At 39.7% G+C, this 19,998-nt stretch overlaps 2 protein-coding genes across 9 annotated transcripts in view; one reads left to right on the top strand and one right to left on the bottom strand.

The window, feature by feature from the left end:
- The first annotated feature begins 243 nt into the window (after positions 1-243).
- BRD7 (bromodomain containing 7) lies at positions 244-15,872 on the top strand. 2 transcript variants are annotated; one of them, XM_080411224.1, is made up of 17 exons: positions 244-403; positions 710-918; positions 1,693-1,822; positions 2,222-2,279; positions 3,875-4,019; positions 5,380-5,490; positions 5,846-6,030; positions 6,965-7,088; positions 7,735-7,810; positions 8,744-8,851; positions 9,385-9,517; positions 10,432-10,543; positions 11,740-11,784; positions 12,690-12,798; positions 12,943-13,086; positions 14,183-14,326; positions 15,382-15,872. In XM_080411224.1, the coding sequence occupies exons 1-17, from the start codon at positions 262-264 to the stop codon at positions 15,444-15,446; spliced, it is 2,040 nt and encodes a 679-aa protein (XP_080267350.1). In that variant the 5' UTR covers positions 244-261; the 3' UTR covers positions 15,447-15,872. The 2 variants fall into 2 exon arrangements, with proteins under 2 accessions (XP_080267350.1, XP_080267351.1); XM_080411225.1 differs by lacking the exon at positions 11,740-11,784.
- Positions 15,873-17,076: 1,204 nt separating this feature from the next.
- ADCY7 (adenylate cyclase 7) overlaps positions 17,077-19,998 on the bottom strand; it is a 67,112-nt gene continuing 64,190 nt past the window's right edge. For all 7 annotated transcript variants that reach the window (XM_080411220.1, XM_080411221.1, XM_080411219.1 and 4 more), the window contains one exon: positions 17,077-19,971. In XM_080411220.1, coding sequence (XP_080267346.1) covers positions 19,825-19,971 — 147 coding nt within the window. In that variant the 3' untranslated portion in view covers positions 17,077-19,824. The remainder of the gene's footprint in view (positions 19,972-19,998) is intronic.

Raw genomic sequence — 19,998 nt, 5'->3', positions numbered from 1 at the left:
GTGAGGGGGCGGCGCGCGGCAGGCCGTGGGGACCGTGCGGAGGCCACGCTGCCTGAGGCAGGGGGCTGGGCGGACACTCGCCGCCTCGGGCGGAGCGGGGCCGGGCGCGGCTGAGCGAGCTGCTCACGACAGACACCGCCCGCCCGAGCGCGGCTGCGGCGCAGCCGCCCCGACCAAGCCAACCGACTGCCGCCCGCGGCCGGCTCTGCGCCTGCGCCGGCTGCAGCGCGGGCCGCCGTACCTCCGGGCCGCCAGGGGGCGATGGGCAGTCGTCATCTTCCCCGTCTTCTGGGGTGCGCGTCGGTGGGGCTGGTCTCCGCGACAACAGCGCGGCCTACGCCGGCCGCCGCCGCCATGGGGAAGAAGCACAAGAAGCACAAGTCGGACAAGCACCCCTACGAGGGTGGGTGGGTGGGCAGGAAGGCCCCACAGCGGGCCCGGGCCCAGGCGCTGGGAAGGCGGGGGGTGAGGCCGGGGCCGCGCAGGGCCGGCGGGCGCGGCCTTCGTGCCGCCGGTGAGCCCGGGCCGGGGAGGCGGTGGGGTGAGGCCCGGCGGCCCCGCAGCTGTTCGAGGGGGAGGCAGGAGCCGCCGCAGGGTCTGGGAAGAAAATGAGATCTGGTGGAAGGCCTCTGAGGCAGCCTGTGTTACTCAGGCCGGGTACGAGAGTATGTTCTCTGCGGTACTCACGGGGCGTCTCTGCTCTTTTAAGAATATGTGGAAAAGCCGCTGAAGCTGGTGCTGAAAGTCGGAGGAAGTGAAGTCGCTGAACTGTCTACTGGCAATGCAGGGCTGGATTCCAGCCTGTATGATGACAAATCTGAACATGAAAAACACAAGGACAGAAAAAGGAAGAAGAGAAAGAAAGGAGAAAAACAAGTTCCTGGAGAAGAAAAGGAGAAAAGAAAGAGAAAAGTTAAGGTAAGTATTCATGCTAGTGCATTTTAGGGAATTAAAAATATATATGCGTCAGCTTTCAAAAGATGAGCAGATACGACAATAACTTGTATCCTTAAATTGGAACACATTCTAACTCACTGTATTAGTTTTGCTGCTCCCTTTTCTCTAGATACTTTTATTAGAAAAAGATGAGTAAATTAACCTGAAATTTCTTATCTTTCAAAAAAAAAATTGGCGAGTATAAGATCACAGAAAACTAAAAAGGCGGGGGGGGGGATTCTGTGTCTAAATAAATCCATTTTTTTATATAAAAACAGAATGAAGTCTTTACAAGTTCTTAATTAATACGAGGAAGAAAATGTATTTCCTTCTCAGAGTTTTTAATGTGATAAGTAATTATAGCACATGTATTTGGAGCATTATGTGTACATCTGTGTTTTTAATGTCCTGACTATTTCTTACTAGTTTTTTTAAAACCTTCAAAAATCATCTTAGGGGCTTTGCTGGAGACAATTCTCTGTGCAGAGAATACTGCAGAATTGTTCCTGTCATGCTATAAGTGGCTGTCACATTTAAAAAAAAAATAATCGTGATGCATTGCATGGTATAGCTGAGCTACTTTATTGTCCAGCAGATGGAGACAGTACATAAAGAATAGAGGGTTTGTGAAGACTTACAAACTGTTAGTTGTTTTTAAACTGTGTGAGGTTGTTTTCGAAAATTCATATGGCATTGTATGGTATTAATGCTGGTTTTTCAGATTCTCTCAGGTTTTTATAATAATCTTCTTTCTAGGAGGATAAAAAGAAACGAGATCGAGACCATGCAGACAGTGAGGGAGAACAGGAAATGAAATGTCAGACCCCCATCAGATTGGAGTTGCCACCAGAGAAACCATTGACAAGTACTTTATCAAAACAGGAAGGTAGGAAAAAAAAGTAAAATTTCTTTTGCTGATTGCAGTTTTCTTGAACTGACTCACATTTTATTGCTCTTTCTGTCGCAAGTGACTTGACTTTTTTTTTGATATCTCGGTGTTTTTCCCCATCATACAAAAATGTTAAATTATTGGTACTGTATACTTCTTTTGCGGAATGGTATCTGGTACCTATGTCACAGTGTGCAGAATTTCAAGTAAGACCAGCGAGAAAAGTAGGTCGCCTATATATGTTTTTGTGGTTTGCCACTGTATTCTTTTACTTTGCAATGAATTCTCAAGTTGCATTGGTTTTGTTGATTTCTAATATCTTGGAAGTTTAGTACCTGTTGCAGTCAGTTCAGTGTCACAGCCTTTCTCCTCCCACCCCACTTCTTTTTGGTCTAGAGGTGGAGCAGACCCCACTCCAGGAAGCCCTGAATCAACTCATGAGACAGCTACAGAGGTAAATGTCTGTGCCTTCAGAGCTATGAAGTGAAAGTAACATACAGTAAGGGAAGAGGCATATAAAAACCTGAGCAAGGGTATGATTGCTAAGAGGGCTGTGTTAGGTATTTAAGTACTAGTTTAAGAGTGCATACTTACAACTCATCAGTTTTAGGCTTCATGTAAACACCTCCAGTTTGAAGAACTTTTAAAAAAAACTAGCAGAAATAGGACAATTTTCCAATAATTTAATGCTTTCTTTTATGAACTTCTCTTCAGAGAGGCACAAGAGTTCGGAATGAACTTGCCAAAACTGCTTTTACGTTGACTTCTCCTATTTTTAGCATTATTTACTATAAAAAAGTAGTACACACTTGAAAACTTAAACCATGTTTTCTTACTGTGACATTAAGCAAATGTCTTGAGTAAAACAAACAGATTTGCTGAATTTGCAGTTCTTTCAAGTAGTCTGTGGTTTAAGATACTCTTTCTTGACTTTAAGAACATATGACTTCTACCACAGTGATCAAGAGATCTTTCCCTTTACCTGTCTCACCAGATTAAGCTTGAAAACTTTGATCCCGAGCTTCCTCTTAACCTGAAATTTTCAAGACCTTGGTGTCAGTTTCCAGAAACTAACAACCAGCTACCAAAAAGTGCCTGCTCTTGTTTTGGTTACCTTTCCATGCATACAGAAAGAAGCAGCCACTTTTGGTTTTGAATCCTGTTTCTCAGTTGGAAGCTATTTTACAAGTGTTCCACAGGCATTGTAGAATATCTGCACGGTGTGCTTCTGCAGTACGCATGACAAAATGCTCTTCACTGTTCTGTAGCAACTTGGCAACTTGGAGCAGAAATCTGTAAGTCATACGTAAGCCTCAGGAAGAAGGCCTGAAATGCCAGGGGTCTCACCAGTGTGTGTAGTGTCAGTGCGGGCATAGGAGGCAAGCCTCATGCTGCAGGGTTCAGTGAAAAACACGTGGTTCTGGAGGAGAGACGCTTGCCAGTTTATCAGCTAAGCCTGAGCCTAAAGAAATAATACCAACCAACTCCATTTGATTTTAGTGCTGTTAGAAGCACCCAGGAACATCAGAGATCACCAAAAGTCTTATGAAATTTTAATCTAAAAAACTATTAACATTATGTAACCTGAAAATTAACAGTCATAAATACACATGTTCTATCACAGCTTTTAGCCATAAGCTTTCCCTTCTGTTAATTTCAGAGTCAACGATGAATTACAAGTAGGCATTCTTACCTCACTTGTTCCCTTTATTTTTCAATTACTTAATTATAATATAAATGCATTTTTTGAACAGCCAAAAATCTAAAAAAAGGATGGCTTTTTTTTTTAATCTTTTTGGGAACACAGGTACTTATCAAAATGTAAAACTAACTTCTAAAATATGTTTGTAGCTCTTTTGTGGATTGTTGGTTTGTGTATGGGATCTTTTTAACATTCAGAAGTGAAAGATTACGCTGACACAAGCCGTTTCTAGCTTTATGGTTTTGATTCCTTTTCAGCTTAGTCCTTTTCTTTCTATTTAATTCCAAGCTCAATATTTCTTTGTTATAAGTTGAAACATAAAAAACTGTCTTTTCATTTCTCAACAGAAAGGATCCAAGTTCTTTCTTTTCATTTCCTGTGACTGACTTTATTGCCCCCGGCTATTCCATGATCATTAAAAACCCAATGGATTTTAGTACCATGAAAGAGAAGATCAAGAACAACGGGTACCAGTCCATAGAAGAACTAAAGGTGATTCTGTAAATTTTATTTTGACTACAGAAACATATTATGCTCAATTGACTTGAACTCTGGTATTTTATGAGAATATGAAGATGCTAAAAGAAGCAGTCCTTCTGCCTGATGAAACGATTTTTTGTGAGCAGATAGGCTCTGGAAGTGAAAGAGAAAACACTTCTGGTTTGTAAACAGGCATCTCAGGAAGATATGAATAGTTTCAGGTTTTATGCAGGATTAAATAGAACCTGTCAGTTTGTCCTTCAGCATACCATTTTGGATCGTAAGAATGAAAATGTTAGCATTTCTGTCAGACAGCGCGCTTTTTTTTTTTTTAATGTATTGCTTCTCAAAGAAACAAGGGGTCTGATGAATTTATTTGCTTTGCGTGTCTGTTACTACATCATTTGCCTCCTGTCACCTGTGTGCTAGCCAGGCTTATCTAGTCACGTAGGTCCACAACTAGTGAAGGCAAAAGGAACTCTGTCCTGTTGGCAGCAGCCACTTAACCCTGTGCTGTAGTGTGTCTTCTAGTGGATTCAAGGGCTAGTTTTAAAGCTTTTAACAGCTGAGGGTAGGCTTGTTCTGTTTTGTTTTATTCAGCAGAAGTATTTTCTAGTTCTTTACTGGGCTAGGTGAAGATGTGGGAAATGCAATTTGTGTGTAAGTAACAGTTGAACCTAGGCAGACGTTAGTCAATAGTATTGGTTGTATTTTATTGCACATTCTTCTTGAGAGCTCCAAAACTTAGGAAGACCAAATACTTCCTGTTGTTTCAGCTGTTTTAGGTTAGTTTTTCATTTCAACTTTTTGTCTTTGTAAATAGCTGAGAATGTGCAGAGCCTCAACAGGTAGATATGTTTTATCAGTGAGTATAGAAGTGAAGTTTCTAGGTCAGTCATTCAAGAAACAAACATCAAAGAAGCATATGTTTCTCTTCTTCATTGCAACTGAAACTTTGACGTATTTCTTATGATTTAACTTTGAATAGCAGCTTTTCTGTTTTTAAAGTTGGTTGTATTGGGTTTTTTATGTTGCTTTACTTTGTTTTTCTTTTGATGACTACTGATTGCTCAGAGAAGGAAGTGGGTAATTTTAGCTAAGAGAACTTCCATTAAAACCTTAAAAACTACAAACAATACTGAACATTAAGAATACTTTCAGGGTGTTTATTGGAGTGCTAGTTTTTAGACTTGAATCTAATTTACATACTTCGGTTTAAATTTTTAATTAGATTTCTTAAATTCATTAATTCAAGATGTTCTTTGAAGTTCTTCTTTCCTAAAGCTCAAGACACTGCATTTGCAGCAAGGGTTTTAATACAGTATGCTATAAAATCTTAACTTTTATTCCAATACTATTAATGTCTGCACAGGATAACTTCAAACTGATGTGTACTAATGCAATGATTTACAACAAACCAGACACAATTTACTACAAAGCTGCGAAAAAACTGCTGCACTCAGGGATGAAGATACTTAGTCAGGTAATAGAAAATACAAGCCAAAATATAAAAAAATATGCTGCTTCCTTTTTGATCCCCCTTTTAATTTTACTTTTCTTACAGGTATCTCATGAAAATTAATAAAAACTTGCCTAATATTTGTTAAATGCTTGCATATTAGAATTCAAATAGTATGTTGCTTTAAGGCTTATGCTTTTATACTGCTACCAGATTGCTTACTGAAGAAATACTTGCATTTAATATTTCATTTTCTGAACTGCCCTTATACTTGCTAGTATAAGGAAGAAAGAATTGAAATAAAATCGTCCTCTGTGGGTGGGTTACAAAAAGATTAATTGAAGTGGCAAATGAAAGGAATCTGGTGGGTGTTTTTTAGGAGAGGATTCAGAGCCTGAAACAAAGTATAGAATTCATGGCTGACCTGCAGAAGACAAGGAAGCAGAAGGACAAGACAGAACTGCAGCAAACTGGGGAAGATGAAAATGGTCCTGGGAAAGACAAAGGAGAACCTGTGGAGGGTGACACCAAAGCATTCAAAACACCTAGCAAGGAACACAAAAAGTGAAGTATTATCTCAGTAACAATTCTAGGATAAACCCTTTAATGCTACTGGAACAAGATGACTTTTAGGGACAGTGGATGTGGGTTTCTTTCTTTCTGGTACTGCATATACAATAGGACTTCATCTTAGGGGGGCAATATTTATATAGTTGTCCTCATATCCCAAAAATAACTGAAGTTTAGAGTCTTTTATGATACCATCTTTTCTTTTTTAATGTAGGGACCCCTGTACTGCTCATCAACTGCATTCATTCAATTATTTTCTATTTTAGTGTCTGTTTCACAGAAGTAGTGTTGTTTTGGAGAAAGCTTGCAAACATGACATTTGAAATATTTTAGTGCAAATAACTATAGAGCCGATTTCAAGCTTGCCTTACATATATATATATATATAAAAAAATTGTATTTGAAACAGGTAAATGCAGAATTACAGAACATTTACTTCCTGAAATATCTTTTAATATCTAGAGATACCCCTTTCAGTGTTTGGAAATACTAGCAACTTTTTTTTATAAAATTAATTAGATACTCTTTATTTTCACAGATTTGAAAATACAGATAATAAAATTCAGAGTATCTAATTAATTTTATTAAAAAATAACCTTGTTGGTTTTGTGGGAGTGATGACAAAATCTGGCAACATGCTAAACTAGGACATCAGTATGGCTGAAGTAAGCTAAACACAGACACCTTTACAGTTACTAACATAAAAAAGCATTTGCTGATAACAAATCTTTGTTGCGTATTTTTTCCAGCTGTGTTAAATAGTCATATTGAATGGCTTGCTTTTGTTGTTGTTAGATGTTTCATCTACAAAAACAGTTCGCGTAGTTGGCAAAAACATTCCTTCACTGTATTCTTTCATGATATTTAGCCAATTGGTATCTGTTTAACAGTTATGCTAGTTACTAAGTTATTTGGGTTTTATTCACAGGAAGGACAAAGATCTACTTGAAGACAAATTACGAAACAATAGCTTGGAAAGGGAACAAGAGCAAATTGATCGTATTGTTAGAGAATCTGGAGGAAAGTTAACGAGACGACTTCCAAACAGCCAGGTAAATCTTGGTGTATTTGGTAACTCCTTTCACTTTTTCATAAACCAGACTTTTAGCATCTTATGTCAGTTGAAATCAGGGTTTGCTTTTACTACAGTTTACGCCATTTTACATGTGACTGATCATCTGTGTAACATTGTAATGTTAAAAAAAAATGCATATCAGTTGAATGCATGCAGAATTTCATCAGCAGAGCAAGTTCAGCTTCAGTTTTCAGAAATTTTAGTTAAAGTAGTAGAGAAGGATGAATAGTAGGAACCTCAAGAAAATACCTCTCAAAACTGACCTGCAAAAAACCCTGTAGTTCTGAAACAGCCACGTATCTGAACAAAGGTCATTAATTTTACAGGAGAAGGAACCCAGTTTGGTAATACTGTGCCCCTTTAATTTTCTATATGAATTACACATTTTATCTCTTAGCATCTGCAGAAATGTTAATATTTATCATAATTTCTTAATTCCTTGTGCCTATACCAATAATGAAGTTACCTAGTGAAAAAAAAAAGTTAGAGCAGGACTTACTTCTGACTGATGTTCCCAAATTCCTTTCCGATTCCTACAGATAGTTCCGTTAGATGTTTTTATTGGTTTAAGGACCATGAATTTCAACTAATACATACCTTTAAATAGTCTGATCTTATTTCAGTGTGAATTTGAAAGAAGAAAACCAGATGGTACAACAACTCTGGGCCTTCTTAATCCAGTTGACCTTACTGCGGGAGGTAAGTTGGCATGGTTCAGGTAACAAGCCACTTCCACCTTCCTGCTCTGCTGCTTTTTTGCTGGGGCAGACAGCAGATTCTGGCCAAGAACCAAATGCTGCTTTGCAGTCTGATAAAGATCTGGATTTAAAAAGCTGCAGCTGAGGGAGCACGTAGATGGAGACTAATTGTGGCTGTTAGGGGCAGCTGGACAGAGCCCTCCACTGGCTGTTGCTTCTCCTTTTTGTGTCAGCTGTCTGTAGGAGCTGCAAGAGAAAGCGTTTGCCATTGGAGGAGAGACTACCTGCCATATGCTTGGGCACATTTAATTCCTGGGCTCCCCTTAAGTCTGGTCCATGTACCAACTACAGTGTTTGCTGACCCAAAAAGTCACAGATGTTCCAGAGCTGGCCACTGCGAACTGTCTGTTTCCCAAACCATTTCATCATGTCACTGCCACCTCTGTAGTGCCACTACCTAAAAGAGTGCATGTGCTTGACATTTTTAACTGCCAGCTCATTACAGAGCTGAACCGACTAGGTACAGAATAGACAGAAACTAAGCTGAAAAGTTAACTTTTTCCTTTCCCCTATTTGTGCAGTAGGAAACATCAGCCAGAATATATAGTGTGGTCTTTCATGTGAAGAATCAGATGCTCTTTAATGATAGAGCCTCTATTATAGGAGGACATGAAGGAGGAAGAACAATAGCGAAAACTTAACATTTGGGTTAAATGTTCTATACTTAACTGGGATTACCACTTACTTGGTCTGGATTCACGTTTAAGACTACAGCCTTTAATATGAAGCATTTGGAGAGGAAAACATACTTTTGAGAGTTGTATCCTGTTTATTCTGAAGTTTCTGGCTACCAGTATTAAATGCATTTGCACATCTTCCTATGTCACTTAACTATGCCTTCATTATTCCTGTATTTTGATATATCCTGTTGTAGAACCAGGTTACTGCCCTGTAAAGCTGGGCATGACAGCAGGAAGGCTTCAGTCAGGAGTTAATACGTTACAAGGGTTCAAAGAAGATAAAAGAAACAAGGTTACTCCAGGTAGGTGCTGTTTCTTTTTTTTTTTTTTTTTTTTAAGTATAAATCTTCCTCCTTATATAAACAGAATATGTTGATCTCATTACTAGTGTACAAATAGTTTGGAACAAAGTTGGTTTTTTAATGATGAAGCACATCGTTGCATGTGTCTGCAACACAACAGCACAGTCACAAAGTCTAGCTTAATTTACACATACAAAAGGGGGGGTGTATTTAATAAAATGTTCATCTATATTGAGAAGAGGAGCTATATCACATAGAATAAAGGGTTTTCCTGGCTTTGAAAGAGCATAGTGGGGAGCCTGAGTACCTGTTACCAGCACCAGACTAGATTTTTGTATTGTGTTAAGGCATACAGTGTTGTTAATAAAACATTTGTACATGTTAGTGTGTGAACAGATGGTATTCTGTGAAAGTTTGTTTTCACCGTAAGAAATATGTTCCTAGAAGTCTTTTTGGAGATTGTTCTAGAACCCCTTCTCATTTTCATCTGATACATCCATATCAGAGGTAATAATACTGTTATTATTCATTAGTGACATACTTGAATTACGGACCCTATAGTTCCTATGCTCCAACATACGATTCTACATTTGCCAACATAAGCAAAGAAGATTCTGACTTAATCTATTCAACATATGGGGAAGATTCTAATCACGGCTCTTTCAGGTAATCAAACAACTAAGATGCATACTACTGCTTTCACGTACAGAAGCAGTTACGTGCAACGCTCTGCAGTGTAGCCTCTGTCTTTGCTGTTGAACGGTATCACTGCTGTCCTAGCCTACTGGGGCTTGTTTGTTTTTTGTTTAAGAAACAATAAGAGAATTTGCCCATAAAGTGAAGTTAGCCAAGACTGAAGGATTTTGATGCTACTGACACATAGGACCACACACTCATAACATTTAAGTATACTTACGACGAACTCTGAAGGCTAAGTTCAAAGCCAGAAAAAAGCTGAGTGGTCCAAATGCTTATACAAACCAGATTTTTCTAATGTTAATGAACTTAAAGATGCGTCTCACTCGAGGCGATAATTGTGTCAAATGCTGACCAAAGCACCATGGTCACAGTGGGAGGGCTGAGGCCAGAGGTAGCGATTCCCAATTTCATTCTTAAATAGCGTGTATAACTGTTTGATTTTCATACTATTGACTACGGTAAAAATAATTAACTTTTATTGTTACATGGTTCATAAATTGTAATTTAACTTCCATTGTAAAAACTTCTGAGAAAAAAAAGGACTTTAACTCTTACATCTCAGAATACACAGTGGTATAAGTTTGTATGAGATGTGGGAATATTTAAGCGCATTGCAAATGTTAAGTGCCTGTGCAAGCTTGCTTCCAGTTTGATGCAGCCGCCTGAGGCAGTATACTTCCAGTTTTTCAGTTTCTGTTAGGGATCTGAACGGCTTCCTCAGCTACAAAAGGCACAGATAGTTAAAGCAAGCCATTGAAATCAAATTCTGTGCTACCTTTTGTGTTTCCTATGCTGTACGTACTAGTTTGACTACATGTAATGTTTTTCTGTTGAAGTTTTGGTATGAAAGTAGTTACTTTAACTATCTTTTGATCTTTTAGTATTCATGAATTTTTGATGAAATCACAAGATTATCCTTTCTTAATGGCTGATAGTTTGCTTGATGTTCTAACTAAAGGAGGACATTCTAGAGCTCTCAGAGAACTAGAAACGGTAAGAGTGGATTTGTGTCCTGTCTGGTCTTTGGTCTTAGCACACAATCTATAAAGCTAGAGAAAGGTGGTGCTGATCCAGTTGCTGGGCTCCCTTTTAACTGGTAAGATTGGAATTGAAGGCTATCTTTGTCTCCAGTGGATGGATTTTTTGGAAAAGGATTATTCCGACTCGTTAATTAGTGAAACATGAAAATTAACAAGTACTCTAGACAGAGACAGTCACATATTCTTTCTCTGTCTACTCTCCCACTTCCATTAGCACTAGCTTCTGTTCTGTTCAGTAAGAAAATACCAATAAGCAGTTGTTTAGAAATGAGGTGATCACGGACAGGCTTTCTTGTTTCCGTGAAGTGTCTATCATGTTCCTAGCCATCACCATTTTTTAGTTCAGGAGAGTTAGTAACTAGTTTTGCCCTTTACTCAGTGCAGTGCTTTTAAACACAGATATATGCTACATAAAAATACTAAACAGCTACTTTTCAAATTCTTAGGAGATTTCAGTGGCTGTGTTTGCCAGACACAACTGGAATCAGAGGGGCTGATTGGATGACCTTACCTTAACTGTCGGTTCAAGAATTAGTAGAGAATCTCCGCGAGACGGTTCCTGCTAACTAGAAGTCTTGCTTTGAGTTTCCCATCAGTGTAAACTATTGAAATAAATAGATCACAGCCTCTTAGGAGTGGGTCAAGCATTAGCTAGATTAATACTATAAAAAGTTCATGGATCAAAGATCAGCCTTTAGCCCCAGTTCAGACCTTTGCTTAGCGTTAGAAGTTCAGCTCTTTTCTGGTACCCAGTAGTGACACTGACTTAGAGGGTTCAATCACTACTGTTGTAAGTGTTAAGAGAAACACAGTGATGTATAGGAACAGAATACAATTCAGCCTCTAATAATAATCTTTCCTTTTCTTTCTGCCCCCTAGTAAATAAACTCTGGTGTAACATCACAGGGGAAAAGCATATGGGCTTCACAAAGAGCAATAAAATATATGCTGTAAAAATGTATTTTAGTAAACATTAATATCTGCAGAAAGCCCTCAAAAAATATCTGCTCTGTAACTTGGTTTACAGAGGAATCTTGTTATGACATTGTATATTTATCTTGCTGTGAAAATACTGTGTTTTGTAAGCTTTTACATTGAACTTAAAAGATTAATTTTAATGCCTTCTTTAAAAATCCTTTTTCTGTTCAGCCGCTGGAGGAGGCTGAAGGCCCACGTGAGAGAAGCGATGCAATGGTAAAATTTTTCTGTGTCAGATAACTATTCTAACCAACCTGTCTAACCGCACAGTTACAAACTGCTTGCACCTGCAAGGCCGATGCAGCTGCATCGAGCCTTTGGCAAGCTGCAAATGCACAGTGTGTCACTTGTGAAAATGGCATGCTGGTTTGTAGGCATTTTTCTTTGCAGAGTAAGAATCTCACAAAAGTTTAAAAAGTTAAGTCTTAAATGAGACTGTATGGCAAGAGAACTGGAAGAATTTTGTTTGCGATTGTTTAACCATGTGTTAGATCTTCTGGTTGACAGCTATGATTGTTTTATTCCTATCTTGCTCTGATTCAGTTTAACGTGAACCTGTGATACGAGTGTAAAACACCACACAATACAGTTATCTTTGAGAAGTCTTCTCAAATACTGTGTGCCCCTATAGGCATACAATATATCTCTAAAATCATTCCACCCAAACTTTGCTCAATCAGAAAGAGCATAGGGGCAGTTCTAGGGAAAGGGCTGCTCTCCTGAAGCCTTCATCTGCGGCCACTTCCCAGGTTCGTTTCGAATTTTGACCTCAGATGTCAGATAACCTCTGCTTTAGGTGAGCTCAAGGAATTATGTTTCGGAGTTTTTTTAATTAGGATGCTAGTCCTGAGTTACCGTACCATTTGTGCGTGCCGTCAGTGGTTGTGGCAGATGCCATTTTCTGTTTGAGTGTGAAACAGGATAGTAAGCTGAGTAACCACAGAACAGTAGAAGTTTCACAGGGTAGCTTTTGGGCTTTCCCTTTAAGTTCACAGATAATCCTAACTAACTATGCTCTAATTTTCCCCAAACAATTTTGTTGTTTCAAGGCTGATCCAAATATTACCGAAACTGTTACTCACTGCTGTTTTTTCATACTTAGTTTTGTTTGGTTTTTTTAGATTATGGAAATTGATGTTGCTGCCAGGTTGGACTCTGCCAATGACAGACTTACAGCACTGAAAGCAGTTACAAACTTTGGCATGCCTATAGAAGAGTTTGATTCTGAGGGTGAGTTTTTCTTGGTACTTGCACTTCTACCTCTGAAATTTTTTCAGTTTCTCATCCCTTTGCATAGGCAGCCTTACCATGTTTTATATAATAACGTAAGTAAACATACTTACTCATTAGGACTTTCTTTTCCTCATTAAACAGAGGCTGAAATCTTCCAGAGGAAACTTGATGAAACAACAAAGCTACTGAGAGAACTCCAGGATGCTCAAAATGAACGACTAAGTACAAAACCACCTCCTAATATGATTTGTCTTCTGGGTCCATCTTACAGAGAGATGCACTTGGGTAAACACGCTTTTTCTAATTGTTCTCGCAGAACTGACCAAGTCCCAGCTTGTATCAACTCCAAGAACGACCAAAGTTTAATAGTTATAGTGCAGAATACATGCCCTGTTAGGCTAGAAGATTAATTTAATTTTTCTTGTATGTAAAGCCAGATGAAAGTCTTGAACACTGATTACAAGCATTTCTTCTTTACTAGTAAACTTCCCTAGAACTGAGTAGGAGCTTTCTGCTCATGATTTTTTATTAAAAATGCCACGATTTTTACAATCTTTGAACACGGGTTGTTAAAGCATTACCAAGTTCTTACTGTTAAGGCTAGCTGTAGTCCGGGTTTGGTCTAGTTATCAGTTTGTTTTATTATACCAATTAATACCAGTCATACATTCTTTAGTTATTTGAGCAGAGTTTCTTGTCCCACAGGTGAGCTGCACAGCCTGTGCCAAGGGCAGCCTGCTAAGGTGGGACTGTGCAGGGGGTGCCAGTGCCGCAAGTAGAACCAACTTGCGCAGTGTCCACTACAGCAGACGTGGTCTGAAATAGCCACCTCGATATGATACGATAAATTCCCCGTTACTGGAGAAATATTACCAATATTACCAAGTTGCTATTATACAAGTCTGAACCAGATCAAATATTACCTTCCTTCAAAAGTTTTAAGTACTTAGAGCCTTTTTCTAGAGGGGAAGACCACATTTGTAGCAACAGGAACGGCCTCTCCTCTCTAGTTTCTGTACAAAAGTAAATGTGAACCCTGAAAGCCAAACACAACTGCTGCGTGGGTGCCACCAGATCTCTCCCAGCCGCTGCGTTGTGCCACCCAAGTGTCATGAGCTTGCTCCGTAACTGTCGGTGTTTCCTGATGGCAGCAAGCCTTGGTCAGCAGCTGTTTCACTCCTCCTGTGCTCCTTAACAGTCGCTTTTATAGTTCCCAGTGTGTCTTGCACGATTGCACACGGCAAAACAAAACTCTTCTGTGGCAGAAACATGAACATAGTTCCATTTGCACTTCAGTTAGACTGTTCGCAGGGCCAAGGGCTCATTTCAGCGATTTTGTGTCTCTATATGGCATATAAATACATCCACTTATCTTTTCTAGCGGAGAGAGTAACCAATAACTTGAAAGAACTTGCACAACAAGTGACTCCAGGCGATATTGTCAGTACCTATGGAATCCGGAAAGCGATGGGAATTTCAGTTCCTTTACCTGATTCAGAAGACAGCTGGGTAGATTTGACAGAGGGTGAGTATACAAAAATGCTTTGTAGCGTCTGTCCAACTGAAACAAAACCACATGTGCAAATCATTAGACTGGCTTGTGGTAGAACTTGCAGTAACTTAGTTCCAACTTTCAGTTCTTCTCCCCCTTTCTAAATTCAGTTTCAAATGGAAGGTTGCTTTGTTTGGTCTCAGTCCAAAATTAATCTTTTGGATATGTGAAACTTTGGTTAAACTACATAAAGTTATTATTTTACTGTTCATCTTAGAGCACGGCCAGATTTTAAAGCCTGGCAATCCGTTCCATTTTAGTTTTTCCATTTAGCATGAAGTTACAAGAGAAGAGTTAAAGTTCCTCGCTTGCTGAAGTATTTTTTTTACCATTCATCTTACAGCACTGCCACATTTTAAAGCCTGGCAATCTGTTCCGTTTTAGTTTTTTCCATTTAGTGTGAAGTTACAAGATAAGAGTTAAAATTCCTCACTTGCTAAACAAGGGCGTCATGCTTCCTTCTTCTCCAGGCTTTGGCTGTGCACTCCTCTTGCTTAGTTTGGCCAGCTGTAGCGCTTTGTAAGTTGACAGCGTCAGTTCAACTCAACGCATCCAGCCAAAAATAACTACTGGTTTTGCTGGATGAAGGAGTCAGGTCAGTGGAAAAAAGTCTTTTAAGTGCCAGAGCCAGATCTCCCCCTTGTGGCACATAAACTGTAAAAGCAACCCCCAGGTTGTGTTCGTCCCGTTTTTAAGGCAGGTAAGACTTCTGTAACTCACACAAGTTTACTCAATCTATCGTTTATAAAAAGTTGCAGTTGAGTTATTTAATGGAAAGGGCAGGATTACTTAAGGAACTTAACTTTCCAAGGAAACTGCTCAAGAAACTTCAACTTCGAAATTATTGAGCGCTTTCTTCTTCGTACTGCCGCACAAGAGAACCAAATTTTTTTCTTGGGCTGCATTAGAATGTTCAGGACTATCTGCACAAATAGCAAATCGTGGTAGGAGTACTGTATTGTATGTGCATTTCTGTAATTTACAAGGTGTGTATGCTGATTGAGCTGGTATCTGTTGTAAACTTTCAGACTTTCAAGAACCTAAAAAGACTGTCACCATCCCTGAAAGCGAGTGCGGTCCAGTCACAGTCTGAAGCTTCAGTTAAGTTTACAGCTGTTTGTTTGAGTCTATTTAAGAACCAGATCAACTTCCTTAAGGCGCATTCACTGAACATGTGTATATTGTGTGTTAAACTACTTTTGTTTATTAAAATTTGAAACTGAATGGTTTGTATCAGAGTAACTTCTGCTACATCAATGCACTAAATTATTCTTTTTCCATTCCTTATTCTTTTAAAGCACCTCTGCATTTGAGTTTTCCTAGATTGTTTAGTGTCTGAAAAAGTCAAAGCGTAAGTGAAAATGTGCCTATATATGGTGCAGGGACTCAACCAGAAATTTCTAAAAGCAGTGTACAGACTCTTTATCTGAATCAGGTGGGGGCAAAAATTGTTAGTGTCTAAACGTTACTCTGCAGCTGTTACAATTAGGAGGAAGAGAAATAAACTTTTTAAATAAAACTGGTGTAGCCTGATGAATTAACAGAAGATCAGCTTTGGGAGACTTCGAATGTGGATGAATCTCCTCTTAGAGAAACAAGCCCATCTGCTCATGGTGTTCTAAAGCTCAAGGGCAAACTCAGAAATGTGTCATGACAATAAGGTGAGACTTACAAACCCCCTTGCTGCCAGTAAGTAAAAATACCACGTGAATACGCTATAGTTAGCCCCGAGGCACTCACTGTAGACAGTTCTCACTACTTGGAGGTATTACTAAGCACTGTCCGGAGAATTATTTTAGGCTTGCTTATCAGGAAGGAGAGCATATTTAGAAAATTAAGTGTTAAAAGTCAATTCTCTACTCACCGAGACAGCAGACAGAGAATCCAGCTTTTGGGCACAGGAGAGCTGAAGCACCTTTGCAGCATTAGATACAGAGCCAGGGCCTCTGCCACAGGCATCCCAGGGGAGCTCTGCGTGTCGCGCCTTTTTACCCCCCGGCTCCAGTATAACCTTGGAGGCGCGCAGGAGTGACCTGCAGTGTTTTGGTTCCACCTGATCAGCCATCGCTAATGTGTGCGGGGGCACGGCCTTGAACTCAGAGGGAGCTCAAAGGCAAGGCATAATTCGAAGTTCCACTCTCTGCCCCCCGTCTCATGACCAACATCATCCTTGCGCTCCCCTTCCTCCTCTCTAAAAATGGCTACAGAAGTGTTTAATGGTTTTTAAATTTCCACAATTCTTAAAATTCATTCCAAAAAGGTTGAACCTTTTAACCTGCGTTTTTCTCCAGTAGTTTCAGTCTTCCCATAATGATAAGTCACCGCTAGGATTTTTTCCACAGTTCTAGGTAACTGCAGATGAAATACTACTCCAGGGAATTAATTTTTTCATTAATATTTAAGTCATTTTCATGACCCAGGAGAAGATGAGATGCACAACTGCGCCATGCCAAACCATTACTGGTTTGCTCTGTGGCATCTCATTTCCCATCACTTACCTTTCAGACAGCACAGCAGAAGCCACAGTTGGCAGAAAACCGAGTATTGAAATTACTTGTTAGCTGTTGAATGCCAGTTTCACTTTACATATTTTCTGCCTACACCTCTTTTTTAAAAAAAAATATATCAAGTTTACTGGTAAAACCAATCTCGTTAATTCTAGAGGGGTATAAAATATTCCTCCTTTTCATAGGAATCCTCATCAAAATAATTGCAAAATGAAACAAGTTTCAGGAAGTTTTTTATTTAATGGTAAAAACACATTTGTTCTTTAAAACAGCTAGCTAAGTCAGGATGTTGTTAGCTCTTCATATTAGATACAGTGCCATTTTTCCAGTTTAAGAAAACAATAATGCTGTAAGGAAGATTTTTCAACAAGGTTATTGCCTCAGTCTTAAATTTCACAGTTCACCCAAAAGGACTGCCGAAAACAATGATTTAAATACAGTTGCTTCTTAAATCGAACTTTTTCTGTGTTTGACTATAGCTCTCATGCAGTTCCAGTGCTGATGAGAAAGTCGTCCTTCAGGCACAACCCCGTTCGCACTGCGCGGTTTCTAACTCCCCCGGGTAGGCCTTGCGCAGTGCGCTCACACGCAGCGAGCGGCACAGCACGTTGCGGCCTTTGAAAACCGCAACAAACCCCCGCTTCTGCCCATTTGAGAGCTACAGCTCGTCACGTCGCATCTCTAAATGAGGTTAACTTGAAGTTACAGCCAAGCAAGTTCCTAGCCTGACGGGCAATACCATGTAAACAAAAGCATTTCAAAATGCTGTTACAGGCAGCAAATTCTCTTTCACAGATGACTTAGGTTTACATTCTACTACGTCTGCCAACAGAAACACTTTGGAGCCAGCTCTACCTATAGGCATAATGCACTTTGCAGAATGTATTCATGAGGCAAATAGTCACTTCACCTCACACATGACATCAAAGGCTGCTGTGAGGAGCCTTTCACACGTGTGGTCCTTACAAAACAATAAATAAATACCTCAAAACAAATGCTTGCTGAGAATCTGTTACTACACATACACAACGTACAAGAGTAGCAAAAGCTGTCGTAAGGTTTGACTGTAACACTTGACCTGACGCTAACAAGACACCGAGCGTGAAACTTCGTTCTTCAGCAGAGTCCATACACGAACCAGGCAACCTCAAACTAAGGTTTGCTAATGTGCTTTTTTCTGTTGGAGACTTACCACGCACAGTTTGACCTACCACATCGACAAAGGCTATAAAAGCACAATTTTTAATCCACAGTTGGACAATATTTAGATTTGTTCCCATCTTGAAACATAGTCACTTCATCTTCTAAAGAAATTACACAGTAATTAGAAAGCGGCAGTGATGCATAGGACTGCTTGTTAAACGCTTCTCCAGTATGGTTTAATAGTAAACCCAGAAAATTTAGTAAATGCAGCTTTGCAGAAGAGTAAGGCTGAACAAAATAGGCGTAGAACTGAATCACTGTGCTGCTCCGTCATACCGCAGGTGGTGTAGCGGGGGGAGGGGGGAATCCATCCCTAGTTAATACATGTAATTGGGCACGAGATGTTAGCCTGACAAAATACTGCCATCTCCACCAACAGAAAGCAGACTAAGTGATTGCAGGAAGTAGAAAAACGCTAATTGAGAAATTAGAAAACACCATTAACAGCTTAAAAACTACAAACTAAACTACCTTACAGCCAGTCAGTTTCCGTGAGCATACTAACACCCTACGCGTACTTTCCGTATTGAGGCTCTGCTGAAACACTTCCATTACGAATGTTTTTTCCGTACATTTTTTTGTAACCTTCAAAACCAATTTGTTTCATAAACTGCACCGCCTTTAAAAGGTACACAAACCAGCCAGTGGCTACTCAATTTGAAGAAAAAAGAAGAGGAAAAACCACCCCACTCCCACCTCAGATGCGGTTCCGTTGGTATGGTACCTGCTGCTGTTTCTAATACTGTCTTCTCAGTTCTGTTCTTGTTTCCAAATAATTGAAAACATTACTTTTTCTTCCATAAGTGCCCTCAAGAATGCAGTCAGCACGCAGAATGCCTGCCGGGTGTCAGCGACACAAGCTGTTCTCGGAGCCTGTCTGACCAAGCATGCAGGACAAGCTGCAGGTGCTCAGCACTCCTCAAGGTCGGGCAGGGTTTTGAAATTTAAAGCCAGAATTCTGACGACGTTCTCTTACGTGACTACAAAATGCACATGCAGACACTAAATACAGAGGCACAGAAATACAAAGGAGAACACGTAATATAATGTAAACACTCTGAACTAGATGAAAGTTATTTCTAAACAGCTGATGGTCATGAAAACATTTGCATAATACAAGGTATGCTATGGAGGAGGCAAAGGCAATAAAAAAGTCATCTGATACTGTGCAATTAATATTTTTTTTTCAAAAGGTGCCCAGCGCAATTATCATACGATATATTTGAGTTTACTTGCGTTCCTCTTTCCATTACTCAGCCGTCTTCTGCTGTGAAGTCTGTTTAGCATTATTAAAGGTGGGCTTACGCAGCAGCGCCCAGAGCATCGTCCCACACGTCTGTGACAGAGGCAATACTGTAAGCAGGGGTGTGTCAAAGAATGAAGCAGTGGAATGTTTCAACGCAGTAACAAGTTCTACAGTGCATCCACGTATGCTGTCACCGGAGCTGTTCAGACTCCCACAGTGCAGGTAAGGAGAGGAACTAACCAAAAATGCTTCATGGCAATTCCAGGTAAATCCTCAGATTATTTCAGGAAAAGGTAGTCCTTTTCAGACTGGCGTGTTTTCCAGGGACTTTTCAAAACTTCTTTCAATTTAAAAAAAATAATAATACCATTCTCTTATCTTGAGATGTAGAAGAAATAGGAACCGTATATATATATATGCTTTTAGAATAAAGTCCTTCACATAAGGAGGGAAATTCTAATTCTTCACAGAAGGGAGGCAGTTCTAAGCCTATTTTGATTAACTTCGTCGTAGCCTCAGTTCAGCCCCATACCTTGGAATTTGGCAGTCTCAGTGCAAACAAAGTAAGTCCTTAGTTCTCCCTTGCCTTTGACATTAATGAGTCCCCTACATTCACACGAATAGCCCAACTCCTGTAGTATTTTACTTGTTTCTTCTGTAACCTTTGTGTGAAAAGAATCAGAAATTCT

Source organism: Falco punctatus (assembly GCF_963210335.1).
Source record: "Falco punctatus genome assembly, chromosome: 14".
In the NCBI taxonomy this organism is placed as follows: Eukaryota; Metazoa; Chordata; class Aves; order Falconiformes; family Falconidae; genus Falco; species Falco punctatus.
Note: the sequence above shows the minus strand (reverse complement) of the source record. Positions and strands in the feature narration are given on the sequence as shown.

Excerpts from the sequence above, each read along its gene's own strand:
- BRD7 (XM_080411224.1), top strand. The coding sequence starts at position 262 with ATGGGCAGTCGTCATCTTCCCCGTCTTCTGGGGTGCGCGTCGGTGGGG. Across the intron at positions 1,823-2,221 it reads TACTTTATCAAAACAGGAAG|AGGTGGAGCAGACCCCACTC; the intron begins GTAGGAAAAAAA and ends TTTTTGGTCTAG. Across the intron at positions 8,852-9,384 it reads AAGAAACAAGGTTACTCCAG|TGACATACTTGAATTACGGA; the intron begins GTAGGTGCTGTT and ends ATTATTCATTAG.